The sequence below is a fragment of the Microtus ochrogaster genome, unplaced genomic scaffold, assembly GCF_000317375.1.
Source record: "Microtus ochrogaster isolate Prairie Vole_2 unplaced genomic scaffold, MicOch1.0 UNK137, whole genome shotgun sequence".
In the NCBI taxonomy this organism is placed as follows: Eukaryota; Metazoa; Chordata; class Mammalia; order Rodentia; family Cricetidae; genus Microtus; species Microtus ochrogaster.
Genome location: NW_004949235.1, coordinates 461,059 through 474,240, shown reverse-complemented (window position 1 = coordinate 474,240; position 13,182 = coordinate 461,059). Strand labels below are relative to the sequence as shown.

Here is a 13,182-nt window from a genome sequence, read left to right as displayed (position 1 = left end):
GTTATGAAGTGGAGCTGGCTTGAGCAAGGAGACAAGCCGTCGGTGCTGTGCCCCTTTAAAGCCCAGGGGAACGCTAAAGGGCCTCAGTCTTGGTCAAGCACTAGAGTTTATATACTCCTGACTTTGATTTTACTATGATTTGATTACAACTGTAACCAGCTTCTTCCCTCTTGAACAAAGTATTCAACTTATTTCCTACTTTATGAGCTGACAGTTGAGAGATCTGAACTTTTTCAAGAGATTCTGGAATTTTGTGGAGACTGGCTACTTTAGAGATCTGGACATTTGGAGAGGATTAGGGGTTGAGAGTCACTTTGAATGTTAAAGAGGTGAACTTTTAAAGACTGTGAGACTTTTAAAGTTTGAAGTTTGTTTTATATTGTGATATTGATATTAATATAACATCTTGGGGACAACAAGCAAATAAAGGTTTTTGTAACTTTTTTATTAAAAGGTAGCAAATAAAAACATCACAGATTAAGCAGACACAAAGCCTCTACAACTCACTGAACTTCTGTACAGGTAGAGAAGCCGTGCAGATGGAAGCTGTGTAAGTAACAGGGAGGTAACAAGGGGATGCATGGATCACCCTAGGAAACAGAAATATGGAATTTCCTGGGTAAACTGAAGGAGGGGGAGAGACAGGAGGTGAGGGGAAAGGATGGGGTCCAGAAATACTAGCAATCCAGTTGATCAAGTAGGGAGTGGTATGGAGGGGGAAATAATGAAAAAGATGTCTTGACAGAGGGGGCTATTTTGGTGTTAGGGAGAAACCCAGTACTGGGGAAACTCCCAGGAATTCACAAGGATAACCCCAGTTAAGACTCCTAGCAATAGCAGAGAGGGTGTCTGAACTGGCCTTCTCCTGTAATCAGACTGGTGACTGCTTTAATTATCATCAGGGAACCGTCATTCCTGGATTCCATGGAAGCAGATGCAGTGATCCATAGCCATGCACTGGGGTGAGCTCCTGGAGTCTAGTTGAAGAGAGGGAGGAGGGATTATATGAGCAAGGGGGAGTCAAGATCATGATGGGGGACTCCACAGACACAGGAATTTATGAACTCTCTGGACCTACAGCCAGGGAACCTACATGGGACCAACCTAGGCCCTCCGCATGTAGGTGACAGTTGTGTAGCTTGCTCTGTTTGTGAGTCTCCTAGCAATGGGATCAGGACCTGAGGTATAAGCTGGTTTTTTGGAATCTATTCCCCATGCTGGGATGCCTCACCCAGTCTTGATGCAGTGGGGGATCTTGGTCCTGCCTCAACTTGGTACCTCGTGCTTTGTTGACTCCCATGGGAGGCCTGTCCCTTTCTGAATGGAGAAAGAATAGTGGGGATGGGGGGTAGACAGGAGGTGTGGGGAGGGAACAGGAAGAGAGAAGGGAGGAGAAACTATGGTTGGTATGTAAAATAAATGAAAAAAATTTAATAAAAAAAGAGTGGAAGCTGTGAAGCTTCACATTGGATTTTATTCTTTCATTATAAAATATATTTTATGTATTTATCTGCCATCAAAAAATAAAGAATCTACAATGGAGTTAAAATTAGATAAACAATTAGTTTGCATCCTCTTTCATAACTCAAGCTCACTGCCTACAGTCAGTCAGTCCTTGTTCATCCCCTAATATTTAGCCTTTCTTGTTCTGTTGTGTTATCCTGGATCCGCAGGCACATTTGTTTACGTTTGTACATATATTATTTGTTAGATTCTGTAGATGAGAGGAATCATGTAGTTGTCATATGATGGATTCTGTGAAGACACATAAAGCTACAAAAATGGATCAAAAAGAGCCATATAATCTCCTGTGTGTGGGCCCTGAAGCATCATAACACAGAAGTTTCTAATGTCCCCACCATGGACGACACGTGGGAAGTTGTCATCACACCACCTTAAAAAGTCTCCTTCCCACTGGCAACTGAGAGCACTCGGAGCAGCTCAGGTGTGCAGCTTTTGGGAGCATCACTTGCTGAGCCTCTCTAGCCACCAAATTAAATTATAGACTATGTCTTTCTGATCTTTTTGCAAGATGCATTCATATTCCGAATTATCCCTCCTCCACTCCCTCTCTCCAGAGCCCCTCTTCCCTCTCTTTAGGTCAATCATGCCCTAGACACTTTCTCTTTCTTTTGTTCCCACATTTTCAGTGTCACCACAGGCGACTCCTTTGACTGAAAGCAGCTCTTAACTTCAAGATGAGTGGAAAAGGAGTCACGAGGAGAGGGCCCCAACAATGCTTACTGCGGACCACCATCCTGACTCGCAGGAGCAGGCTGCACTAACTGTGAGACTTAAACTAATCTCACTGAGTGTAGCAGCAGCAAGAGAAGGCACACAAAGCCACATCTGTGCTGCTCAGTGCCAACTGCCAACACCGTTGTGTGAAGAGGACTTTCACATATTTAAAGAACAACTTTTCATACAATACAGCGGTCATGCTTCCCCTCCCCGACTCCTCCCAGTCCCTCCCTGACGCTCCTACTCACCCAACTTTGTTCTGTTTTATCTTCAAAAGAAGGAACAAAACAAACAAAAACCAAAACCAAAAAGAACCCTCAATCCCCAGTGACTTCAGACAGACTTAATCTTGGCCTTTTTATTCTCTGTCTTTTTAAAAATATTTTTGATTAACTTTTTGAGAATTTCATGCATTGCATTTTGGTCATATTTCGCTCTCTTCCAACTCCTCCCAGACCCTCCACTCATTCCACACCACCAAATTCTGTAGCAGCATGGTTTTAACACATCCGACCCAATCAGTGTTGTGTGTGTGTGTGACTTACCAGGACCACACTTCTAAAGTCCCATGGTCAGTGGGTTTGACTCCTGACCACCTGCTCCTCTATCCTGGGAGTTTGTCAGTCCTGAGCTTGCAAACGTCTTGGGCATGATGTCACAACTACTGTGAGTTCTTATGTGCAACTACCCCGCTGTGTCTGGAAAACATGGCTTTGCTGAACTCACCTACCACCTTGGGCTCTTACAACCTTCCTACCTCCTCTTCTGAAATATCCCCAAGTCTTAGGAGAAGGGGTATGTTACACATGTCCCATTCCGGGCTAAGTACTCTATAACACCTTATTCTCTGGACCCTGACAAATGGTGACCTATGTGATAGTCACCATCTCAACAAAAAGAAGCTTCTCTGATAAGTGTTGAGAGATGTGCTAATCTGTGAGTATAGCAATAACTCATTAGGAGTTGGTTTAATACTATGTCCACTTAGCAAATAATAGTAGCAGAATCTCCCCAAGGGCCCATCTACCATGGGTTCTTGGCCTTGAAGGTGGTGTGATGGATGGGCTCCATCTCATGGAGTGGGCCTTACACCAATCAGGAAGTGTCCGGTCACTGCCGCAGCACTCATGTCACTACTGCACAGCTGAGAGAGTCTTGTCACACCAGCCACTGCTGTAGCTTGCACAGTCCCTAGCTAGGTGGCATCTGTGACACTTTCAGCACCTTCAAGCATTAAGGAAGTAGCTAGAGCTGGAGCTGTACTAGTCACCACCCACAGCAATGGATAATATGCCCTTTCCTTATGCCCAGAGCAGCACTGGACATCCTTTGTCTTCTGGATATTGGCCCTTATGACTGGGCAACATAAACTCTCAAAACAGGTGTAATTTGCATTTCCCGAAAGCTAAGAATGTTGAACAATTTAAAAAATATTACTCAGCTATTTGTATTTTATAGTTTGAAACCTGTTTAGTTCCAAGCCCCAATTTTTAAACTGGGTTGACTGTTCTCTTAATGTTTAAATTTTTAAAAAATTCTTTGTATACTTTATAAATTAACTCTCTGTCAGATGTATAGCTAGCTAATAAAAGTTTTCCTTAATCTCAAAAAAACTATAATTAAAAAATAACTTGGAGCTTTTGTTCCTTTTCTATTTTATGGAATAGATAGCAGTGTCACTCTTTGGAGTCTGGTAAAACTGTGCATTGAATACATACAGCCCTATGCTTTTTTTAATTAGGAAAATTCTTAATTACTTCTTTTATTTCATTGGATGTTTTCCAGTCCAATCTGTTATTATGTATCTTCTAATTGGGGGAATAAGACCATTAATAACAAGGGATATTACTGAACAATCTGTACTCATTTTGTTACTTTCATGGAATTTTGAGATATCTTTTTTGATTAAATGTTCTGGAATTGGTTATCCGCTCTGCTCTCTTAGGTGTGTTTAACCTTCTCTTCAGAACTAAGCATTCCCACCATTGGGTGATTCTCTCTGCATCTTGTCTCCAGCAGAAAATGCTCAGTCTCTTGTATATCTTAAGTTTCCATGAGATCTAAACTGAAATGGGAGGGAGGGTAAACACTTGGTATAATGTGTTATGGCTGATCGCCACGTCAAATTGGTAGGTTTAAAGTCATCATGGAAACACATCCCTGGGTTTAACAAGGGAAGGAAAAGCTACCCTGACTGTGGGCAGCTCTATCCCAGGGCCGGTGTCCAGGAATGACTAAGAAAGAAGGCAGACAGTAATGACCTCTGACTAGTTTCATTCAGATGAGTATTTCCCCAAACTGCTTCTCTATGCACCCCATGGGATGTTTATTAATATCCTCAGAAAGCATGATTCCGCGTAACACAGTGTGGGAAATGCTAGACCAAGATGTTTGCCTTTCCCTTGAATCACCTAAACTCCTTTAAATTACAGCTTTCAGATCAAAACAGACAAAAATCTTTTGGATAGGATGAATGATGCCAATCCTACTTTCTCCTCAAACACACAAGATGTATCAGGGGAAACTTAATTTTCAGTTTCTTCCTCTGGCCTGAGCTAGTGTTCTCAGGTGGAGGAGGTGGTGGCACAGCACTCACCCCTGGATACACTCCGTGCCCCACCCGGGAGGAACACCCAGCACTGTCAGACTGCCAACACACACTGGTTCTAACAGCCTCACCTATAGGAATTTGAAGTAAGAGCTGTTCGTGAATTGAATTCTTCCTCAGCAGACCTGAGAAGTAGCTCAGCAGTTACAAGTTTTGCCTTGTGAGCCTGAGGACACGATTTCAGTCACTGGCTCCACAACAGGAGAGAAACAGGTCCTGAAAGTTGTCCTCTGACCCTGGCACACACGACACGCTCACGCTCCATGGCCCCTCCATTCCTTACACATAAGCACTCAGAGTTATAAAAAGTGTAAGAGAATTGTCTACCAGAACGACAAAGTGAGGGGAGGCACTCTTTCAGCATAAGCCCACACAGGACACACGAGACAGGAAGGAACAGTCAGCAAAGGCTGCTCTTCCATCTGCTGTGGTACCCTAAAATACCCTTCTCCCCAAGAACAGGACCAAGAGGACTCACCATGTCATAAGTTGTTACAATCTTCTTCAGAACCTCAGGCACAATGGCCTGAAGTTCCATGGTGGGGTAGGGCTCACTAAGGTTCAAGACCACCAGGGGGGTGTTGTCCGGGCCCAGGAACCGAGGTGACACGGCAAGCATGCACTGCATGAGGTTGGCCACTGAGGAGAGGCCACACAACTCCTTAAATGATACCACTGCATTCTGCAAAACAGAAAAGAGGCCCTTAGGGGGTCACTGTGATGGCGATTCTTAGTTGTCAACCTGACCACATCTGGAATTAACTAAAATTCTAATGGCTGAGCACACCTGTGAGGGAGTTTTTCTTAATTAAATCATTTGAAGTGTAAAGACCGACTTCCTTTTATTTATTTATTTGTTTGTTTGTCTATTGAGACAGGGTTTCTCTATATAGCTTTGGTTGTTCTGAAACTTTGTGTACCAGACTGGCCTCGAACTCTGAGATCTGCCTGCCTCTGCCTCCCAAGTGCAGGGATTATAGGAGTACACCACCACCACTTGGGAGAAGACCCACTTCTAATCCAGATCTTTGAAATGGAAAGATAAACTTTTAATTCAGATATTTTGGGGTGGGAAGATACACCTTTAATCCAGGCCACCCTTTCTACTGAAAATCTATATAAAGGGCAGGGGAGAATGAAGCTTTCTCTTTGACAGCTTGTTTTCCTCTCACTAGAAAATTCATTCCTTCACTGGCATTAGAGTCTAGCTCTTCAGGATTCCTGTGTATGTTGAAGAACAGCTGAGACATCCAATCTGATGGACTGAAAAATTAACTTGATTCTTGGACCTTCCACTGGTAGATAATCACAGTCTGTAAGCCATTCTAAACCTCCCATATCGCGTGTGTGCCTCTCTGTGTGTGTGTGTGTGTGTGTCCTAAGTATGTATACATATACAAAGGGGATTTTTCCCAGTCAGAATATAAGTCAGGAGTGCGAATCCAGGCATGCTTGTGCCCTGCGTAGACAGAACAGGTGGCCAGAAGGAGCAGATCTAGAGACCTATGCTCCTAAGAAATCCATGTTCTGGAAATAATTTTGAATTTAAACATTTTATTTTTATTAATATTGCTTTAAACATGGCCATCAAGCTATGCATCACCTTGTTCAAACTTACTTTGTGACCAGGTATAGAAATAAATTATTGTGATATCTTCAGTGTGCTCCCCCAGGCAGTCTGCGATAAGTCCTGGCTTCTCTTCACAGCACATCCTGCATCTGTCACCTCAGCCTGTAGTTTCCCTTTCTACGACCCACCCCTATCCATAGCACAAGTCCCCGGAGGGCAGGCTGATGTCTATTGGTTCCAGCATACTCTCACAGCCAGCCTGCCTATGCAGATGGCTCTGTGGGGCTCAGGGCAGACAAGCCCTGAAAGCATGATAGTTGAGCCTTAACAGGTTCCAAAGGGAATTATGTTTCATATGCACACCAACAGCCACAGACAGGGGACAATGTTGTTTATTTTGGAACGGATGGTTTGCCAGAATGCCTGTACCCTGAACAATGGAGAAACCTTTCCACTTTCAGTTATTCTGTGACCAAATGAGGACCATGGATGTCCTTACTGCAGGCAACTGTTCTTATTCCAGAAGTAGCAGCAGAACTGGAGAGGAGACACATACTGAAAGTGTTTCCTGGCATAGGAGTTACTGCTAATGCCATTTTTATAACAGTGGCTTAAGAGCAAACAAACGGGAGGAAAAGATGGCTCAATGGTTAAGAGCACTGGCTGCTCTTCCAGAAGGACCTGGGTTTGAGTCCCAGCATTCACATGTCAGGTCACAACCATCTACCTCTAACTCCAGCTCCAGGGGATCTGACACCCTCTTCTGGGCTTTGTGGGCATCAGGCATACATGTGGCGCACAGATAAATATGCAGGCAGAACATTCATACTTATAAACTAAAAATAAATCTTTTTTCAAAAATAAACATCTTCTACCTAGCACACACTGCTATGTATGGTCTCTTCCTACATGACTGACCAGTCCTAGGCCACAGCTAGATGTGTCGTCCATCCTTAATCAGGCACAGTTCCTGACTGACTGCTCTGAAACTTGTTATCATCTTAAGACTTTCATAAATATAGTTATCATAAATATTTTATGTAATCAATTATCTATCCTCTAAAATCAAAAGAACAGTGGCTTATGTAAATGTTCTCAAAAACAAGAGTTCCATAAGAAAAATCTGGAACACATCCCTTTTACTTTAACCAATCTACTTTTTGATAGGTCATCAATTTGTGTTCAATCTAAGAAATAATAATATTTAACAATATCAGAGATTCCCATGTACGCTGTGTTAAAACAAACAACAACAACAAAAACCAAACAAACGAAAACATAGCTGTTGATCAGTCATAAGAGGAACATGGGTAAGCAGCTTATGAGTCAGCACCAAGACCAGTTTATTCTAGCATGCAATCGACAGTTCAACAACTGCAGCTCTGGAAGTTTAAATGATGAGAAACGAGACAATTAATAAACATTCTAACAACTAGTTGCAATTTACAAAGTATTGAAAATTAAATATACCACTGCAAAAAATAAACACCTACAAATCATAGACATGCAAGGAGAGATCTGAACATGAACACACACCTGCATGTTTTCTCTCAGGTCTGTGGCATCCCGTATGGGGGGCTGGGCGTTCTTGAACACTTCATCTACAGTTTTAATCCACAATGTTCTCAGAGAAGCATATTCCCGGGACTTCTTCCCTTTCCTTACAGAAAGGCCCCTCTTATGAGGTTTCCCTCCTCCTCTTCGGTTAGTAATGGCCACATGGACAAACAAAGAAGCATGGACGAGGACTTCTCCAGTCAAAGACTGCAGGGGAACATGGCGGTAGCCCGTCTGCAAGCATTCAAAGGGAATTGTGTACTGGCCAATAAACTCATCCCCAATGTAGTCGTCGTCCAGCACGACGAAGCGCACCATGGCCAGCTCAGGGAGGTTGACTTGAAATTCAAAGCTTTCATCAAAAATGGGAGTGTCTCCATTCTGGTTTACAGTTTTTGTCCTTTGCTCTGCACAGTCGGCAGGGATTCCATGGATTTCCACATATACATAAGGATCTACTACATCACCTTTGGCACCTGACCCTTTGGGCTTGGGAAAGTTCTGGCCACTGATAATTTTGATGTGGAGCAACTGAGGGGAAACTCCAGGGACAGAGTCCTTTGTGTTGGCACTAAAGAAGGAGACTTCCTCCCTCATGATGGCCGGCCGAAGAACATAGCCACAGTTTCCATTCTGCCGAAACCAACCAATGTTCAGATCCATCATGAGTCCTGGAGTCTGAAAGTTCATGGCTACAATCTGACACCCACATTTCCAAAAGTCTTGAGGGTTCATGTTACTAGAGTCAATTCTCATTGGACTAGGAAAGACCCTGGCAAGAAAACGCTTATTGTAATTTACAAAGTCCCCGGGGTTTTCATTGGCATATTTGCTAGCAAGCACTTCATTAAATGAACACACTTCCCAGTACTTCTGCACCTGAAATGACACCTGAAATTCCTTGAACTGGACTGACTTACAGATGCTGACCAGTTCAGACAATTCTTTGCAAAGCTGAAAGCGCTTCACAGGCACTTGGTTGGGTTGTTCCACAATCTCTTTCCCCATCCTCTGAGACATTTCTGCCCCTTCATCCTCATCAGTAACATCCCCTTCCACACCAGAGCAATTTGAAGACAGCTTCTTTGCTTTGATTAGTATCTTCCCTTTCAGGACATCTGGGGATGGTAGGTAAGACTCCTCCATGTTGGGTGATGTTGTATACAGCTTGTCTCCTAAGATTTTCTTCATGTGCTGAACCATCACTTTCTGTTGTTTAATAGAACAGTGATTTTCTAAACATAAGATGAGAGGGTACTCAGAAGCAAAGAACGCATACTTGTTAATGATGTCGATGACACTGCGGAAGACTATCTGAGAGGTCATGGTGTGGCCTGTGTAAATCACAGGCTCGTTATCTGGCCCATCCCATACGTCCAATTCAACACTCCTGCAACCCATTTTAAGTGCGCGGATATAGCCTGTGATGTCAGAGGGGCCCCGGAACTGGTCCTCTATCAAGTATGTATTGTGAGAGGAGTTTATAAAGTAATGAGACAGGGGCTGTTTCATGTCCTGACAGACCTTCTTATGCTCTGGATCAAATATGTAACAATCAGGGGACATCAGGTAATTAGTGAACCCGTCTATGGAGAGCCAGCCCTTCTCCTGACCTTCTTTGGATGGCTCATATTTGTGAATAATTTCAAGGCTTATCTCCTCGTTTATATGTGCCACACCCTGTTCCGCCTCCAGAAACATCATAAGGTCCTTGGTATCAAGGAATTCTTTATTGCTTGAAAACTGAACTAAAAGGAAGTAAATTTCAGGTCTAGTACAAAGTTCATGAAAAACCTCAATAAATTCTTCTTTTGTGACGTCAGTACCAGCTTTGTCCTTTGATTTATGCAATTCTTTGAACTTCAGCTCAATTTTGCTTGTTTTTAAACCAGGATTGAGGTTTCTGATGCACTGCACAGCATTACACAGAGTTATATGTCCAAGATCATCTACATCAATTTCACTAAACATTTGTGAAACCCAAGAAGTCCTCATGTTGTCTTGACTACTTTCTAACATATCGAGTGTATGTTTCCCATAAGAAATCAAGTATCGGAGTCCTGTTACCCAGATGTTCGCAACATCTGCAGAATTGGCAACCAAATCAAGTGACTCATAATTCTCTCCATATATGACTGAAAATGCACAGTCTTCAGATATCTGCTCAGAAATACCATTGCTGCGGAATATATCTGTGTTTTTCCCTGTTCTAACTTCCTTGATAGATTTGATATCAATCTTGGCTTTCTCAGAATCCTTCTTAGATGGCTCCCACCTCAGGCTTTGCATGTCAGCATCCAACAAAAAGTACCGATGATAAATCCTGGAGTTTGAGCGAACCTTTTTGAGTTCAGAACCCTCAACCATTGAGTTGATACAGTCACTTGCACTGCTGATCTTCTTCTCTGTCGGCATGCTGCTGAATGACACCGTTTTCTTCCTCTCTCTTTTCTGTTTCGTGCCATCCTGGAGGGAAGAAAAGAGTGTTAGGATTAACATAGACACGGGTATTCATGCTCAGACAAGGAATTAAATTTTAATTCCATGGAAAATGTATACTATGATTTTCTAATCTGGCCCCTGGAATGAATGACAGCTGTGCATATTCAAAAGTTTAGAAGAGGCCTTAGAGACTCGGCCTAATGTCACTAGGACAGAAAGTATTGCTTAATAACTGTACTCATCCTTGAAAAAGCCTCTCAGAGAGAGCAGAGGCTTGTCCATAGGACTGGATACGCAATTTTCAGGAAATACAGAACTCCTCTGCTCACAAAATACCAAGAATCCCAAGGCATTAAGAGAAGAACATTAAGTCAACCACAGTACCCATCTGCATGTGGGGCCTTTGTAACTACACCACTCATGTACCTGTGCAGATACAGATCTCCATATCAGTGTTTCCTACGGGCTTAGCATTACATGCCTCAAAATCACCTACGTTACGCATAGCAGATTTGAGTCTATGAAATCAAATCTCTAGGGATGGTGGCAGGGATATGTATTCAGACAGCATCCCACACACTGGTTGCAGAGACTACAGCCTGAAAGATCTTTTCTAGACACTTTTTAATAGTATGTTTTAAGTATTTTATTTCTCAATACTATACGTGACTAGGCTAGAAATGGTTAACCATGAACCCATAAAGTGTATATTAAATGGATAGACGCGAATCCCTGGCTCTTCACAGCATCACAGTACGCTAGTCAGGGTCCTGCGAAGCTCAGGGAGACACAGATTTCTGCTAGTCATGCTAGGCTTGAAAGGAGTTACAGGTTACACTGGAGTTATTAAAGCCTGTTGCTGTGTATCTTCATGCTGCTGCTCAGGAACCTCCAATATGAACATGGGTTACAGTGCTACCCAAGTAAAGCTTCAGGGAGCACCTATTTCTAAAGGAGTCTGCATCCCCCGCTTTCCTGCAAATCCAACATACTCACACGTAAGAGCTGACACACATTCACTCGTGTGTCTCAAACCTTTCCTATACAGATGCCTTTATTTGAGAGGGGAAAAGGCTGAAGTGACTGCAAATATCTTTGGTGATCTGAGCTTAAAAGACAGCAGTGCTTCTCAAGAAGTGTATGACATCTGTGATACATTTCTAGCATCTTACTGTATTCACAAATAATAACAAAATAAATAAGTAATAAAAACAGACTAGGAACGGGGGTGTGGGACGATACTAACCTCATTATAGAAAAGGAAAAAATGTAACCATGTAAGCACATTCAAAGACAATTCTGCTTTTCCTGCTCTGCACAGAATCTAGGCAAATAAAACCTCTGTATTTTCAAAAGCAATTATTATTCTATCTATATCTGAAATTTAAAAACATTCTTACCTTTTTATTATCTATACTTCCAAAAGCAATTTGCAGAGGGTAACTAAACTTGATCTTTAAATCATATATGTATCATTTTCCTCAAAGTTTTAGAATGAACTATAGAGCTTTTCGGGCTCTGAGATACGAAGTAAAACATAAGGCCATCAGGCATTGTATTTCGTTCTAACTATATCATCAGAATGATAAACTACAGAAAGATAAAAGCTGTGGCAATTGCATCTGTAAGATTTATTGTATCTTAGTCATTCCAATCCCTAAAGCATAGGTTGTTGTTGTTTTTTTTTAGTGAGTTGGCATGAAATCAAATATGTAGTCAGCCATGAAGCAAATGTATAAATTTCCTATCTGTCAGAACAAAATACATATCTTTGCCTCTAAAAAGACACATTTTGTTTTAATAAGGGCAACATGCTAATTTAGTAATGGAATTTCATAATCTGTAAATTACACCTCAAAGTGCTACTGGTAAAATGGAGTAGTCACAAAGATAAATGGAGGTGTTTACCCACTGATCCATTAAATAGATATGGTATTTCCTCAGCATTTCCATCTTTTATTCTCCTATTTTTACACTGATTATTAATTTACTGCTACAAATTCTAATTTGCTAAAAAGACACATTTCACATTCATGATTGTCTTAGCTATCAGAAAAGAGAGGACTCAACAGCAACGCTCCTCAACAGAACGCACAGAACATATGCATGTATCCACACCAGTATATGTGGGACAGGCGGGAGCTTCAACACTGTACCGTGGCTTTACAAACCAGGCCAGGCTCTGACTGGAGACTTCCAGTCGCTGACTATACTGACGCACACTCATGGTGCTCACCCAGACATAGCCTGAAATACTGGCAGCAAGGACACTCTTCACCAGTCTCCCCTCCCTATCTGCCTTAGCCAAAGCCGTAGCAACACCTGAATGAAAATATTGTCTCTCCTTTCACACTAGCAAACAAAGCCATTAGGAGCCACGAGAAGATGCGCTTGCTTACAAACTGTTCCAGTTGGATCTTAACTGCACCTCCTCCCCCCACCACCACCCCAGGAGCTTGTGTGGTAGAAGCCTTGGGGAGGTGACTCTATAGAAGGACCATTCCATTCACAGACTCAGAACTACTTGGAACACTGAGGTATTGAGAACTCTCCAAGGTGGAGCCTAGTTAGAGGAAGTAGGTCATTGAAAGCATGCCCTTGAGCTGGGCTTGGTGGCCCAAGCCTTTATTCCCCGCATTCAGGGGTGAGGGGAGAAGCAGCTGGATCTACTTGAGGTCCAGGCCAATCTGGTTTACAAAGGCAGTTCCTGGACAACCAGAGCTACACAGAAAACCATGTCTCAAAAAACAAAATTAAAAAACAG

The 13,182-nt window shown here is 42.5% G+C and overlaps 1 protein-coding gene across 1 annotated transcript in view; it reads right to left on the bottom strand.

Annotated features, from left to right (window-relative positions):
* Plcl2 (phospholipase C like 2) overlaps positions 1 to 13,182 on the bottom strand; it is a 185,573-nt gene that overhangs the window by 70,086 nt on the left and 102,305 nt on the right. The window contains exons 2-3 of the mRNA XM_013355475.2: positions 7,956 to 10,442; positions 5,328 to 5,531 (exon numbers count right to left, since the gene is read on the bottom strand). Coding sequence (XP_013210929.1) covers positions 5,328 to 5,531; positions 7,956 to 10,391 — 2,640 coding nt within the window. The 5' untranslated portion in view covers positions 10,392 to 10,442. The remainder of the gene's footprint in view (positions 1 to 5,327; positions 5,532 to 7,955; positions 10,443 to 13,182) is intronic.